The sequence below is a fragment of the Narcine bancroftii genome, chromosome 1 (assembly GCF_036971445.1).
Source record: "Narcine bancroftii isolate sNarBan1 chromosome 1, sNarBan1.hap1, whole genome shotgun sequence".
Classification (NCBI taxonomy): Eukaryota; Metazoa; Chordata; class Chondrichthyes; order Torpediniformes; family Narcinidae; genus Narcine; species Narcine bancroftii.
The window spans coordinates 55484363-55500711 of record NC_091469.1 but is presented as its reverse complement, the minus strand read 5'-3'; the positions used below and the strand labels follow the sequence as shown (position 1 = coordinate 55500711).

Sequence of the window (16349 nt, the reverse complement as noted above, 5' to 3'; positions counted from 1 at the left end):
GCAAAACAGGACGTCATGCACTTGAGAGCTGGCTCTGAATGGGCAACTAAAGCGGCATCATCTGCAAAGAGTAGTTCACGGACAAGTTGCTCTTGTGACTTGGTGTGAGCTTGCAGGCGTCTCAGATTGAAGAGATTGCCATCCGTGCGGTACCGGATGTAAACACTGTCTTCATTGTTGAGGTCTTTATTGGCTTGTTTTAGCATCATGCTGAAGGAGATAGTAAAGAGGGTTGGTGCGAGGACGTAGCCTTGCTTCACGCCGTTGTCAATGGAGAAGGGTTCGGAGAGCTCATTGCTGTATCTGACCCGACCTTGTTGGTTTTTTGTGCAGTTGGATAACCATGTTGAGGAACTTGGGGGGGCATCCGAGGTGCTCTAGTATTTGCCAAAGCCCTTTCCTGCTCACAGTGTCAAAGGCTTTGGTGAGGTCAACAAAGGTGATGTAGAGTCCTTTGTTTTGTTCTCTGCACTTTTCTTGGAGCTGTCTGAGGGCAAAGAACATGTCAGTAGTTCCTCTGTTTGCGCGAAAGCCACACTGTGATTCTGGGAGGACATATTCGGCGACACTAGGTATTAGTCTATTAAGGAGAATCCTAGCGAAGATTTTGCCTGCAATGGAGAGCAGTGTGATTCCCCCGTAGTTTGAGCAGTCTGAATTCTCGCCTTTGCTGCCGCCGCCAGAGGCCCGAGGTCCTGTTGCTACTGCCGCTGGAGCCCCGAGGTCCTGCTGCCGCCCGGGGGGCCTGAAGTCCTGATGCTGCCGTCGCCGGAGTCCCGAGGACCCGCTGCCACCCGGGGGGCCCGAGATCCTGCCTGAGTCCGCCTAAGGTAACGGCCGCATCGCGGGGAGAGACAGCCAGCCGAGACCGGGCCTGCCCGCACCGCTGCCCGAGCACCGAACACAGGCCGCCATCGCCAGGCAAACCCCGGCAGCCCGCACAGCCCGACCGTTGGCAGCCGAGCCCCGGGCCGGGAGCGGTCAATGAGAACAAGCACAATACTATGTTTACATAACACGACCAGTCTCTTTCCACTCTAGTCTAAACACTAACAACTATGAACTCCATTGCAGAGTTCTCTCCAGTCTTAAAAAATTTTCTACTAGAACTTTTCTTTCTGATCCTCAACCAATGCTGCATCCCCTTTACTCGGCCGCAGCAGGAGTAAACGCATGCAGGCCGATTCCAGGGAGCACCACTCCATAACTGGGGAGAGCGGTCGTAGATCTCCAGAAATGGTTCGACCTAAAAGGGGAGGCAGGACTCTTCAGCCCGGTTAAGCAACCTGCATAGGAGAAGGTCACTCCAACACAGAGAGGCAGATGATAAATAAACAGGAAGTGAGTGTGTGAGAGAGAGAGAGAGAGAGAGAGAGCGAGAGAGCGAGAGAGCGAGAGAGCGAGAGAGCGAGAGAGAGCGAGAGAGAGCGAGAGAGAGCGAGAGAGAGCGAGAGAGAGCGAGAGAGAGCGAGAGAGAGCGAGAGAGAGCGAGAGAGAGAGAGAGCGAGCGAGAGCGAGCGAGAGAGAGCGAAAGCGAGCGAGAGAGAGAGAGCGAGAGAGAGCGAGAGAGAGAGAGGTACCACACATAGATAAGTTGAAAAAGCTTTACTGAAAGAGGTGGTGTTGCTGAGAGAGAGATGTGGATTCTCATAGAAAAGAGTGGTCTCACACAGAGGAGAAGGCTCTCCCTGACAGTGGGATAATGTCACTATGACAGGATTGAGAATTACACAGAGAGTCTAGAGCAGAGGGCTGAGGGAGTCTCATGCAGAGGGTAGAGGTGGGATCTTATACACAGAGGGGAGTGGGAGAGTCTTGAGCAGAGGGCGGGAGGGCCGCCAAGGAACAGAGAGTGGGGGAGCTGCGCACAGAGTGAGGGCCTCCAATGCACAAAGCAGGGGACAGCGCACTGAGAGCGGAAGTGTCGCGCACAGACAGCAGGGGAACTGGACACCGAGGGTGGGAGCCATGCACCGAGGGGAGGGGAAGCCTCACACCAAGGGGGGGGCGAGGGGCAGCTGCACATTGGGTCGGATAAATTTAGATCCAGCCCACAGGCCATGGGTTGCCCACCCCTGGTCATGATCATTAGTAATTTGCTGAAAAGTAGATCACTGTGCGTAAAATTTATTCTTACGTTTCCAAAATTCCAACTATTCAAAAGTACATTTTTGTCTGTGAAGTGCCAGAGTAGGAGGGCAAACTTTTTTTAAAGGAATCCGTGCTACAGTATGTTTTAGATCATAGTATATTACAATACTGTACAGGCCCTTCAACCTATGATTATGTGCCAAGCTATGTAATCTAATTTTCCCCTGCTTCACACACATTTTTTTTCCTTTCTGTGTCATTGAGAAAAGCATCCTTTGGAGCGCACTGTCACCTTATGATTCTGCGAATTCTGAATATACATAAACTTTGCAGGGGCAGTCAACCGAGTGCTTCTGTTCAGGAGCACACATCCCATGAAAATAATCTTATAATTGTGTATGTTTTTGTTTTGCATAGAAATGCATTCCCAGAAAACCTAGTCCAGGCCAGCTTCCAACAGGTAACTACTTATCTATTTTCTCTTGTAGGTACTTCAAAGCAATCAGAATCAGCCAGTTGCATAATAAGGGATTAACTTTTGTAAACCTTCAGTTGAAAACTGCAATTGAAGACATCATAAAAATAATTAATGACAAAATCTTGCTGGATTTTGTAAACAATGTCATAAATAATATTTTAGGAATATAAAAAGACAGGCAATCCAAGTAATGTTGCATTCATTTAATTATCTGTTATGCCCGACAAAATCACCTTAAATGTCAAGTCCTAACTAATAAATTTGCACCATTAGACATCAATAAAACTAAGTAATAATTAATCTATAACATTTTGTGTTTCTAAACTCATCAGTGAACACAAACATTTTGCCTTCATGCAAGAAAAGAGTGTGGAAATTTACCTCAGAACAATTGTTACACATTCCTTGACGTTATTAAAGTGGCGCAAGAGAAACTTGTCATTTTAATGGTCTTCCCATAAGTGTGCTCAATGGTGTTGCTGCATTTCAACAAATGGCATTTCCTTGAGTGAACCTGGTGCCATTTTAGGTCATCCATAAATCATTAAATACTTTTTTCCATCAATTTAATTGTGATATAGTTGTGATTCTCATTGAAAGTATCAGAACAAGTGAATAGAACGTAATTCTTTCCAGAACAGGTATGGGTTCTTTGTAATCTGCCATAACAATGTTAATTCGGTGCTTTAACCTTAAGGTAGCTCTTCCACTGCATCATCTAATAAACCCATTCTCTGATTTCTCATGTTCTTATGATTTTACGCGGTATTTCTATAATTTCAGTGCTGCTAAGTACGAGATTTTGGCCATTTAAAATCCCTTCACATGACTTATAAAGCTAACTGCAAGGGAGAGGCATTACCCCAGCAGGTGAAAATTTGAGCCTATAACCTATTATTGTCTCACAAATTGTTTTGTATTTGTTCCATTGACATTTGAAGGATAGAGCAAAAACTGAAATAAATTGCTTTCCTCATTATTTACAGTATGTATAAAGTCATGATCTGACTTGACATGTCAAAACCAAGTTGTGTGTGATTTACTTTTCTTTTTTTATTTCCAGTATAAAAGCAAACGACAAGAAATTGAACCTGTATCCAATGCCAACATTACCACTGGGGTAACAGTTACTGTCATAATGACCACACAAATGAATGAGGTAACTATTTTTTGCTCATCACTGTGGCTGTATAACTTGCTGAATAGTTTTATCTTGTCAATATCTTTGAGTATACTTCAACTGCAATGAATTGAAGTAAAATCAATATATAGAGATACCAATTAGAGAGGGCAATGCTGTACTGAATCTCCTATGAGCGAATGAAACAGGACGGGTGTCAGAAGTTTGTGTAGGGGAACATTTTGGCTCCAGTGATCATAATGCCATTAGTTTCAAGTTAATTATGGAGAAGGATAGGTCGAGACCTTGGTTTGAGATTCTAATTTGGAAAATTCGTGAAAATGAGAAAGGATCTAGAATGCACGGATTGGGGTAAGTTGTTTTCAGGCAAGGATGTGCAAGGTAAGTGGAGGACATACAAAGGTGAAATGTTGAGAGTACAGAGTTTGTACATTCATATCAGGATTAAAGGCAAAGTTAGCAGGCATAGAGAACCTTGGTTTTTGAGGGATATTGGGGACCTGGTTCGGAAAAAGAGGAAGGTGTATAACAGGTATAGGTAACATGGAGCAAATAAGGTACTTGAGTATTAAACTAATGCAAGGAAATCCTCAAGGAAGAAATCAATAAGGCTAAAAGAAGACACGAGGTTTCTTTGACAATGTGAAGGAAAATCCTAAGGGATTTTACAGGTAGATTAAGAGCAAAGGGATAGTAAAGGACAAAATAGGCCTCCTTGAGTGGTTGGCTTTATATGAAGGAGATCTTAAATGTTTTTTTTTTAAATCAGTATTTACTCAGGAAACAGTCATAGAGTCGTGGGAAGCAAAACCCAGAGACTAGTGGTGGCTGATTGCTTCTCAGACTGGAGGCTTGTGACTAGTGGTGTGTCTCAGGGATCAGTGCTGGGACCATTGTTGTTTGTCATCTATATCAATGATCTAGATGATAATGTGGGAAATTGGATCAACAAGTTTGCAGATGACACTAAGTTTGGAGGCATTGTGGGCATCAAAGAAGGTCATAAAACATCCAGATTAAAGAGGAGGAAGTGTTTGCTGTCTTAAAGCAAATAAGGGTGGATAAATCTCCAAAGCCTGACAAGGTAATTCCCTCGGATGTTGAGGGAGGCTAGTGTAGAAATTACAGAGGCTCGGGCAGAAATATTTAAAATGTCCTTAGCCACGGGCGTAGAGCCAGAGGATTGGAGGGTAACTCACAACATTACATTGTTTAAAAAAGACTCCAAAAGTAACCCTGGAAATTATAGGCCAGTGATCCTAATGTCAGTAGTACGTAAATTATTGGAAGGTGTTCTAAGAGTTTGGATTTACAATTATTTGGACACTCAAGGACTGATTAGGGAAAGTCAACATGGCTTTGAGTGGTAGGTCATATTTAACCAATTTTATAGAGGAGTTTACCAGAAAAGTTGATGAAGCAAAGGCTGTGAATGTTGTCTACATAAACCTTTGTAAGGCCTTTGATAAGATCCCATATGGGAGGTTAATTAGGAAGGTTCAGACGTTCAATATTCATGATGAAGTAGTAAACTGGATTCGACAATAGCTGGACAGGAGAACTCAGAGACTAGTGGTGGCTGATTGCTTCTCAGACTGGAGGCTTGTGACTAGTGGTGTGTCTCAGGGATCAGTGCTGGGACCATTGTTGTTTGTCATCTATATCAATGATCTAGATGATAATGTGGGAAATTGGATCAACAAGTTTGCAGATGACACTAAGTTTGGAGGCATTGTGGGCATCAAAGAAGGTTTTCAAAGCTTGCAGAGGGATCTGAACCAGCTGGAAAAATGAGCTGAAAAATGGCAGATGGAATTTAATGCAGACAAGTATGAGATGTTGTATTTTGGAAGGATAAATCAAGAAAGGACAAACACGATAAATGGTAGGGTATTGAGGGGTGCAGTAGAATGGAGGTATCTGGGAATACAGATACATAATTCCCTGAAAGTGGTGTCACAGTTGGATAGGGCTGTGAAGAGAGCTTTTGTCATATTGGCCTTCATAAATCAAAGTATTGAGTTGGGATGTTATGGTAAAGTTGTAAAAGATAACGGTGAGGCCAAATTCGGAGTATTGTGTGCAGTTTTGGTCACTTACCTACAGGAAAGACATCAATAAGATAAAATGAGTGCAGAGAAGATTGACTTGGTGTGCTGGTACACCACCAGCCTACTGCAGGGGGCAACCACTGTACCTGCAGAAGAGCACGGGGGACAAGGCAACACCGGGCCAGCTGTCAATCAGCCGACCTGAATGGACCAAGCCCCACCCAGTTGGCTGTCAATCACCCTCCTGGATATAAGCCAGATCCGGCCCTTCAAAAACAGTCTCAGAGCTTGCAACAGCATTCCCACAGCCGGCTCTGTGGAAGTTTATGTTGAATAAAGCCTATAGAACAGAATTTATGTTTTGTGTTTTTACTTCTGTTCGATAACGCACCACACTAGGATGTTGCACCACACTAGGATGTTGCCCAGTCTTCAGGAACTGAGTTACGGGCCTTTATTCCCTGGAACATAGAAAAATGAGGGGAGATTTGTTAGAGATATTTAAAATTATGAGGGGGGATAGAGAATATAAATGTAGGTAGGCTTTTTCATTGAGTGTAGGTGAGGTACAAATCAGAGGACCAAGGTTAAGGGTGGATTGGGAAAAGTTTAAGGGTAACATGAGGGGGAATCCCTTAACATGGAAAGTGGTGGGAGTGTGGAATGAGTTGCCAGTTGAAGTGGTGAATGTGGGCTAAATTTTAACATAGAATAATTGAACATGTACATGGATGCAATAGTAATGGAGTTCCACAGTCAGGTGCAGGTTAGTGGGACTGCTAAAAAAAAATTGGTTCAGCACAGGCTCGAAGGGTTGAAGGGCCTGTGTATGTGCTGTAATATTCTATGGTTCTAACACCATTCCATAGCATGAAAGAATGAAGAAACAGATCCATTTTCAATGTAATCAGATCACCAATGATTTGCAAAGTGAAATATAATGTTTAAATACTAGCCAAATAATCATAGAAACATAGAAAATCAGGGCAAGAGTAGGCCATTTGGCCCTTCAAGCCTACCTCACCATTCAATATGATCATGGCTGATCAGTACCCAGATCCTGCCTTCTCCCCATACCCCTGATCCCCTTATCCACAAGGGTCAAATGTAACCTACTCTTAAATATTGACAAGGACTACTTCCTGTGGCAAAGAATTCCACAGATCCACCACTCTCTGAGAGAAGAAATTTTTCCTCATCTTAGTCCTAAAAAACTTCCCCTTATCCTTAAACTGTGACCCCTGGTTCTAGTTTTTCCCAGCCTTGGAAACAACCTTCCTGCATCTAGTCTATAAGATCCACCCTCAATCTTCTAAATTCCAGAGAATACAAGCCTAGTCTATCCAACCTTTCTTCATATTCAAGTCCTTCCATCCTTAGTATCAGTCTAGTGAACCTTCTCTGCACCCCCTCCATGGCGAGAATGTCCTTCCTCAGATAAGGCGACCAAAACTGCACGCAGTACTCCAGGTGTGGTCTCCCCACGGCCCTGTACAGCTGCAGCAGGATCTCCCTACTCCTGTACTCAAATCCACTTGCTATGAATGCCAACATACCATTCACCTTCCTCACCACCTGCTGCACCTGAACGCCCACTTTCAGTGACTGATGCACAGCAACACCCAAGCCTTTCTGCATCTTCCCTTTTCCTAACAAGATACCATTTAGATAATAGTCCTCTTTCTTGTTCTTACCTCCAAAGCGGATAACCTCACATTTATCCACATTATATTGCATCTGCCACGTCTTGGCTCACTCGCCTAATTTGTCCAAATCACTCAGCACCCCCCTAGCATCCTTTACACAGCTAACCCCACTACCCAACTTTGTGTCGTCTGCAAATTTTGAGATATTGTTATCTATTCCCATATCTAAGTTGTTGATATATATTGTAAACAACTGTGGCCCCAGCACAGAGTCCTGCAGTACCCCACTAATCACTGGCTGCCATTCCAAAAAGAACCCATTTATATCTACTCTTTGCTTCCTGTCCATCAACCAATTCTCTATCAACCTTAATACCACACCTCCTATACCGTGTTTTTCAAGTTTGTACGCTAGTCTTCTGTGCAGTACCTTATCAAATGCCTTACTAAAGTCTAGATATACATACCACATCCACTGATTCCTCCCTATCTACTCTACTGGTTACATCCTCAAAAAACTCTATTAGATTCATCAGACATGATTTTCCCTTCATAAAACCATGCTGACTCCGTCCGATGGTACCACTACTTTCCAAATGTACTGCGATTGCATCTTTAATAACTGATTCTAGCACCTTCCCTACTACCCATGTCAGGCTAACTGGTCTGTAATTTCCCAGTTTCTCTCTCCCTCCCTTCTTATTAAAGAGTGGGGTTATGTTGGCCACCCTGCAGTTCTCAAGAACTAATCCAGTATCTAAGGAGATTTGAAAAATTATCACTAATGTATCCACTATTTCCTGGGCTACTTCCTTCAGCACTTTCCGCCCTGGGGATTTATTTGCCTTTAATCCCTGCAATTTAACTAATACAGCCTCTCGACTTACAATTATTTCCTTTATTCCCTCCTTCACATTAGATCCCTGATCCACAACAATTTCCTGAAGATTAGTTATGTCTTCCTTGGTGAAGACAGAACTAGTCATTCAATCAGCCTGCCATACCCTTGTTCCCCATGATTAACTCACTCGTTTCAGTCCGCAATGGACCCACATTTGTCTTAACCAACCTCTTTTTCGTAACATATCTATAAAAGCTTTTAGTCATTTTTTATGTTCCCTGTCAGCTGCCTCTCATAATCCCTTTCACCTTTCCTCATTAATCCTTCTGTCCTCCTCTGCAGAACCCTGAATTTCTCCCAATCATCAGGAATATTATTTTTTTTTGGCTAATATATATATGGTGGTTCTTTGGATTTAATACTCTCCCTGAGATTTCCTTTGTTAGCCACGGATGCACTATCCTCCTTGATTTATTCTTTTTACAAACTGGGATGTACATCTGTTGTACTTGCTCCAAGCTATCCTTAAATGATTGCCATTGCAATTCTACCATTAGTTCTTTAAGTACCATTTGCCAATCTATTTTAGCCAACTGGATTCTATCCTAACACCTTCTCCAGTTATGGCTCACTCATATTCATTGGGAATGGTGGTAAGTGCTGGTTTAAGAGAGTGTTACAAATCTTTGCATTAAACATTTCTACAAGTATGTTAAGGTTAAAAGGACACTAAGTGAAAAAATTGATATGCTAAAAGATCAAAGAGGTTACCTATGTGTTGAGCCTAATGAGATGGGGGAGATCTTAAACAGTTTTTTCCCTTCAGTATTTACTCAGGAAACTGGCATGGTGTATAAAGAAGGAAGGGAAGCAATCAGAAGTGGCATGTAACATTCAGAGATTAAAGAGGAGGAGGTGCTTTCTGCATTAAAAGGAATAAAGGTAGATAAATCCACCAGGCCTGACCTGATATTCCCTTGGATTTTGAGGGAGATTAATGTAGAAATTACAGGGGTCCTGGCAGAAATATTTAAAATGACCTTAGCCACAGGCAAAATGCCGGAGGATTGGAAGGTAGCTTATGTTGTCCCATTGTTTAAAAAAGGGTCCAAAAGTAAACCAGGAAATTATATTCTGGTGAGCCTGACGTCAGTAGTGGGTAAATTATTGGAGGGTTTTCTGAGAGATAGGATATACAAGTATTTGGATAGTGAAGGGCTGATTAAGGGTAGTCAGGATGACTTTGTGTGGGGTAGGTTATGTTTAATGAATCTTATGGAGTTTTTTGAGGAGGTTACTAAGAAAGTAGATGAAGGACATGTCTACATGGACTTTAATAAGGTCCCACATGGGAGGTTAGTTCAAATGTTTCAGACACTAGGTATCCCATGGAGAGATTGTAAAATAGATTGAAATTGGCTGAATGGGAGAAGACAGAGAGTGGTTGTGAGTGATTGCTTCTCAGACTGGAGGCCTGTGATTAGTGGTGTGCCTCAGGGATCGGTGCTGGAACCATTGTTGTTTGTTGTCTCTATCAATGACCTGGATGATAATGTGGGAAATTGGATCAGCAAGTTTGCTGATAACACTAAGATTGGAGGTGGTGTGGACAGTGAGGAAGGCTTTCAAAGCTTGCCAAGGGATCTGGACTAACTGGAAAATGGGCCAGAAAATGGCAGTTGAAATTTAACGCAGACAAGTGTGAGGTGTTGGATTTTGGAAGCAGTCACCAAGTTAGGACATATAGTAAATGTTAGGGCACCGAGGAATGCGGAGGAACAAAGGGATCTGGGAATAGAGATATCTAATTCCCTGAAAGTAGTGTCACAGGTTGTAAAGGAAGCTTTTTAGGCATCTTGGCCATCATAAATCAAGGTATTGAGTACAGGAGTTGAGATGTTATGGTGAGGTTGTATAAGACATTGGTGAGGCCAAATTTGGATTATTGCGTACAGTTCTAGTCAACAAACTACAGGAGGGATATCAGCAAGATCAAAAGAGTGCAGAGAAGATATACTAGAATGTGGCTGGGTCTTCAGGAGTTGAGTTATGGGGAAAGATTAAACAGGTTAGGACTTTATTCCTTAGAGTGAAGATGAATGAAGGGAGATTTGAGAGAAGTTTACAAAATTATGAGGGGTATAGACAGAGTAAATGCAAGGTGGCTCTTTCCACTTAGAATGGGAGAGAGGACATGGCTTTAGGGTGAAAGGTTTAGGGGGAACATATGGGGAACATCTTCACTCAGAATGTGGTGGGAGTTTGTCACGAGCTGTCATCTGATGTGGTAAATGTGGGCTCACTCTTAAGTCTTAAGAATAAATTGGATAGATACATGTTTTCTGTGCTGCAGTTTTCTATGGTTCTAGTTTACACAGGTACTTCTACCTGAGTTTCAAGAGGTGTGGCTGATTCCTGTGAACCATGGTAATATTTACATGTAAAAAGAGTCTGCAGGTTTGGGAGTGTTTCTTTACCTGAAGACCATTGTAGATACTGGCCGTTAACTGTAAGCTAATAAAAGTGCATTTGTTCTCCTCACAAGTCTCAGAGTACTATCAATCATGTTACAATTTTATTAGCTTACATTTTGAAACGGGAAGGAAACCCTATTGAAGCCAGGCATGTTCCAGGTCGACCCTCTGGCCCCAGGGTCCTCAAAAGAATTTGCCTACTTGTTGGAGTGCTTCTTGTCTTACCTAACGGCCACCCAAGAAGTCTTCCACTCCAACAGCCACCGGAGATCGGCCCTCTTCTCCTGAGTCAGTCCCAAAGGATATGCAGTCACCAAGGACTGTGCGACGAATGAGATGACCATCGAAAGGCTGAAGCCCCACTGGATGAGGTCTCAGAACGATATGCTGGTGAGAAACCAATTCTCTCAATGTCGGCAATGACCAGGTGAATCGCTGGATGACTATGTTTTGAAACTATGGATACTGACGAGAAAGTTCCACTACAAAGTCGTCTCAGCCCAGGTGAGAGAAGAAGAGCAAATCTGAAATAAACTTGTGGCAGGAGTGAGATCGAGGTACATGAGGCAGTGTCTGCTAGAGTTGGGGAAGAAGGACCTAGATCTGGCAAAATCTCTTGAACAGGTCCAACTGGGAACAGATGACCTCTCCAACAAAAGCAGTGCCTTCTTGGAAGACCAGGCCTGTACCAATCCCTGGTACCGACTACCGTGGCCACACACAACCAGGGATGCTACTTCTGTGGACAGGCCAAACACCCCCGTGCCAGATTCCCTACAAAGGATTCTGTGTGTTCAGGATGTGGTAAGAGAGGACAATGGGCAAAAGTCTGTCGGGCCAAGGGGAACCCCAGGAAGGTGAACACATGTGCAACACCCAAACAGTCATATGCACCGTGCTCAAGCCCAGAAGTATGGGTCCCTGCCTCTCCATGCTGTTTACTGCCACCATCTTGCTGTGCCTCATGGTGGGAACCGCTAAAGGAAGTGAAGCATCGAGGAAACCCAGAAGTGAAGCAACGATGGGAACGGTGGCCATCTTTCCGCTCCTCGTGGTCGACGTCATCTTCCCAGCCCTCGGATCAAGATGACGTTGACAGGGAGAAATCAGTTGTCCTCTACTAGGCAAAACCCCATCAGCTGACCAACTTGACGATGGAGGTGAGGGTAAACAGTCATCTGACAGATTGCTTAATAGACACTGGCTCAACTGAGAACTTTATAAACTCTGCAACTGCTCAGCAGTACAACTTAAAGGTTTACCCAATGGACTACCCTCTTTATCTACCATCACAATTGTATTCTGCAACTATTTAGGGGTATTGTACAGTACGTTTAACTATACAAGGGGGGAAATTTTGTAAGTTCTGATTGTATGTATTGGAGGATTTGTGTGCTTCTGTGTGGTTGGGCCTAGAGCATGGAGTACTCAGGTCCACTCCCCCCAATTACGGTGCAGAACAGAAGACCCCAAAAGCCCAACACTACATCCGGTCTCTCCACGCTAAATATTGACCCCTATCCCATGTTTCAGAACCTAACCCCCAACTGTAGGCTGATAGCCACAAAGAGCAGGTGATACAGTGCAGGGGACCGAGAATTTATTACAGCTGTTTAAAGAAAAAATGTTGAACCTAGCAACAGCCCATGGAGAGCCCAGGTGGTGGTTATGAGAGGGGGAGAAAAGCCCAGGCTAGTGATTGACTATAGCCAAACTATTAATCGCTTCACACTCCTGGATGGATACCCCCTCCCCCAAATCTTGGACATGGTGAATGAAATTGCACAGTACCAGGTGTATTCAACTATTGACCTGAAAGCTGCGCATCACCAGCTGCTGACAGCATTCAAGGCAGATGGATGGCTTTATCAATTCCAGAGGGTTCCTTTTGGTATTACAAACGGGGTCTCGGTCTTCCAGAGGCAGATGGATGAAATGGTAGATAAGTACGAGTTAAGGGCTACCTTCCCCTATCTCAACCACTTCACCATTTGCGGACACAATCTGAAGGATGGCAGAGAGGACACCGTCTTGATCAGAGACCTGGCACCTTCAGGAACTGAGTTCCCAATGCCCACAATAGGCCTGGAACTTCCAAATGTCCCACGCAGAGTTCCAGACGACATGGTTCCAACCACGCAACCATCAGATCCTGAACCCCTGAGTCCCAATATCCAAGATCCACAGGAGGCACAGGAAGTTCTGGAGGAGCAAAGTCCACCAGTTTTAAGGCACTTTAGCAGAATAACCAGCCCCCCACCAAACACACTCAACTTGTAGATAATTGAAAAAGCTTGTCTTGCTGAACATGGGTCTCAGTTTTCACCCACAGGCTCTCTTCTGATGGAAGGGGTGAAAGCAGTGAACTGGAATTCACTGTCTGTGGGTAGATTAGACAACTGGCCCTCCTCATGGCTCTGTCCCTGTAATGCGCGTCGAAAGAACCAAAGACTTGTTGATCCAAACCAAGGCTTTTATTAACTAAAAGACTGGAGAATATCACAAGTAAGTCGACCAGTCCAGAATGACCTGGTGTGGCTAGGAGCAATCCTTTAAGACCTGCCAGTAGGTGTGGCTACACTCTCAGCCAATCACAGTCATCCTACACGACCATCTGTACATAATTGGTGATAGAATCTGTACTATCACAGTCCCCATCAGCCTGACCAAATTACCTGAAGACCATTGTAGATACTGGCTGTTAATTGAAAGCTAATAAAAGTGTGCTTATGCTCCATACAATTCTCTGAGTACTATCGATCACATTACAACATACAAGTGAAACAGCAAGTTACTAAACGTGCCAATTTTGGAGACTTGAGTGATGCTACAATCTGGGTCAAAAAAGCAAACTGCTGGAGGAACAATGGGTTGAATAACATACATGGAGGGATGCAGATCATCAACCTGAAATGTCAATCATCTTTTCCCTCACAGATGTGGCTTGATCTGCTGAGTTCCTTCAGCAGCTGGCTTTTTCCATGTGTTGTTTATTGGAATATTTATCAAATGTCGATAAGGAGTATAAATTAAATATGTTTAATTTAAACCATATTAAAAATCTTAACAGAATAAAACCAAGGACTACAAAGTGATTGGCATATACTCTGATGGAATCAATGTGCTGGGCCTTATTGTCTTCTGCCTAGTATTTGGGATTGTCATTGGACAAATGGGAGAAAAAGGCAAAATTCTGCTGGACTTTTTTGATGCATTGAATGAAGCCACCATGAAAATAGTGCAGATCATCATGTGGTGAGTAGGATGTTGCACTAAAATTAGTTTCTGCATATCTTCACACAATCTTTCCAGTACAAAGAGAAAGAGGCTTCAATGCTATCACCCTATTGGCTTTTTCCACTGATTAATTAAATTCTTCTCCTTATATGAGAGACACCTCTCTTGAGTAAGGGTCGAACTAGGCTCCAGAATCATGGGGAAAGAATTCTCATTGATATGCCCACTCTTGACTATGCAAGTCAGTAAAAGACACCCTCCTGTTGAAGAGCCTCCAGGGTTTTGGGATCAAATTCTCAGTCAAACTACATTTGAACAGTGAAAATGTACTGTCAATCATTGTGTAAGAATTAAAATGGAAACAAATGCCATTTAATGTCTGAATAAAGACTTCAAGGAGTTAGTTGCTGTGATGCATATATTAAGTCAAGCTTAAGAGGAATTTATATCATTTCTAGTCACAAACAATTTTGGCCTTATTCAATGTGAAACTTGCCTGATTCAGTTGAATATTTATTGGCTAACAAAATAAATGAAAATAAGTACTTATCAAATAACTTTTTCAAGATATGCAAATGTTCCAAAATTGGGTTGAAATGACTTTTCCAATTACTTTTCCTCTTGTTTCAGGTACATGCCAATTGGCATATTATTCCTCATTGCTGCGAAAGTAATGGAAGTGGATGACTGGGAAATTTTCCGTAGACTTGGGCTTTATATGGCTACAGTACTGAGTGGGTATGTATCATGGTTCTTTAAAATGCTTTTGGAAATTATTGAATCAAATTTAAAGAAAGTATTCTATTTATTGAATTTTTTCAGATTAAAAAAAAATTGAAGGTTGGTCATATGGTAGAGCTGGATCGCAATTGAAGTTCTTGAACTTTAGGTAACAAGTTGCTCTGTTAAGTTCCATGTTAAATCTAAACCTAATGGTAGGGTTACCATTGTTAGGGCATTAAAAAAAAATTACAGGTATTTTGTGAGAAACATCTCTCCTGATCTGAATTAAGGTGATAGATTAAGGGATTTAAAGGAGGATTGAAGAAGAATACTTTTAATTTATATAGTGTTTGAAACCTATAAAGCAGGGCTTAAGTGGGTGGTGGATGCAGATAAGAAGCATTTATATGAGCAATTGAAACACCAAAGTATATAAAGCTGCTCAAACAGTAGCACTGCTGCTGGTGCGGACAGGATAGTGGGCAGCGGAGATACAGTGCTGCTCCACAGGGTTTTACCACCAGGTACTAATCCTGAAGACTCCATACAGTCTTTAAACGGCTTGTTAAAGGAGCTGACGGTGTTTCTTTTAAAATCCTGAAAATATGGAAGCTTGTATCCAAGACTACTGGGCAGCGTACCATGAGGGGTTGCAGAATCCAGGGGAGCAATAGAACGGTGCAGAAACAGGGAGAACACCCCACCACACCCAAGAAGGAGAAGCATGGGAGTGATGCTATAGGAAGATGACCATGGGCAGTGGATGAGGAAAGGGCTCAGTGGCTGAAGGACCCATACCTGTTACGGGGCTGTCGGTGACTTGCGATCAAAGGACCCACTCAGGGTGCAGGCTATTGACGAATTGTGGTTGAATGATTCACACACACTGTGGCTAGCTGTAAACTGACTCATGGGAACGAGGTAACAGAACCAGTATTCGAGAGGTTGCTGAGGGCAAGAAAGCTTCCTGATCATATCGGGAAGCCTTCAGGTTTGGATCTGAAGCTTGGGTTGCCAGTGATTTGAATTGGAGACCGTGCACCTGCAGAAGCTGCGCCAGTGCTGGAGGAGAATGCAAGGACACTCACTAACTCTGATGGGACTCTCTTTTGCTTCTCTTTCACTTCTTTGCAAGATGGTGGTACTACCAGAGCCACTGTAGCGGCAGCACTGTCGCTGGTGTGGACCTGTGAGAGAGAGAGCGGAGATGCAGTGCTCCCATGAATGAAGTTGCCCATTCGACTGCTGTCGACTCGCACGGTCTTTGAATGGCCTATTGAGGGACCCAACGGTGATTTTAGTTAAAATTTCACAGCTGCCATTGGCAGCAGTTACGAGGGGCTCCAGACTGGAGCAGGGCACCAGAGGACGGGAAGATCACACACCATCTGAGAAGGAGAAGCAGAGGAGACCACCCGTGGGGACAGTGACCAAGGCAGAGGGCCAGTGAGGGGGGTTCTGTGGCTGAGGGACCAGTGCATCCAGTGGGCTACTAGTGACTCGAGGCAAGGAACTTGTGGAAGCTGTGGTCTGATGGAGACTGGTGATGGGAGACTTGCACCAGGCTATAGACTGGCTGGAGGGGTACCAGGTTTCAGAACCGGGATGCAAGGAGGTGCTGAGGGTACTGAAGGGTTCCTGACTGTGTCAGAGGTTTGGATCTGGAG

At 43.5% G+C, this 16349-nt stretch overlaps 1 protein-coding gene across 3 annotated transcripts in view; it reads left to right on the top strand.

Annotated features, from left to right (window-relative positions):
* LOC138758317 (excitatory amino acid transporter 3-like) overlaps positions 1-16349 on the top strand; it is a 92676-nt gene that overhangs the window by 49223 nt on the left and 27104 nt on the right. For all 3 annotated transcript variants that reach the window (XM_069927078.1, XM_069927069.1, XM_069927087.1), the window contains 4 exons: positions 2509-2551; positions 3633-3728; positions 13793-13977; positions 14590-14697. In XM_069927078.1, coding sequence (XP_069783179.1) covers positions 2509-2551; positions 3633-3728; positions 13793-13977; positions 14590-14697 — 432 coding nt within the window. The remainder of the gene's footprint in view (positions 1-2508; positions 2552-3632; positions 3729-13792; positions 13978-14589; positions 14698-16349) is intronic.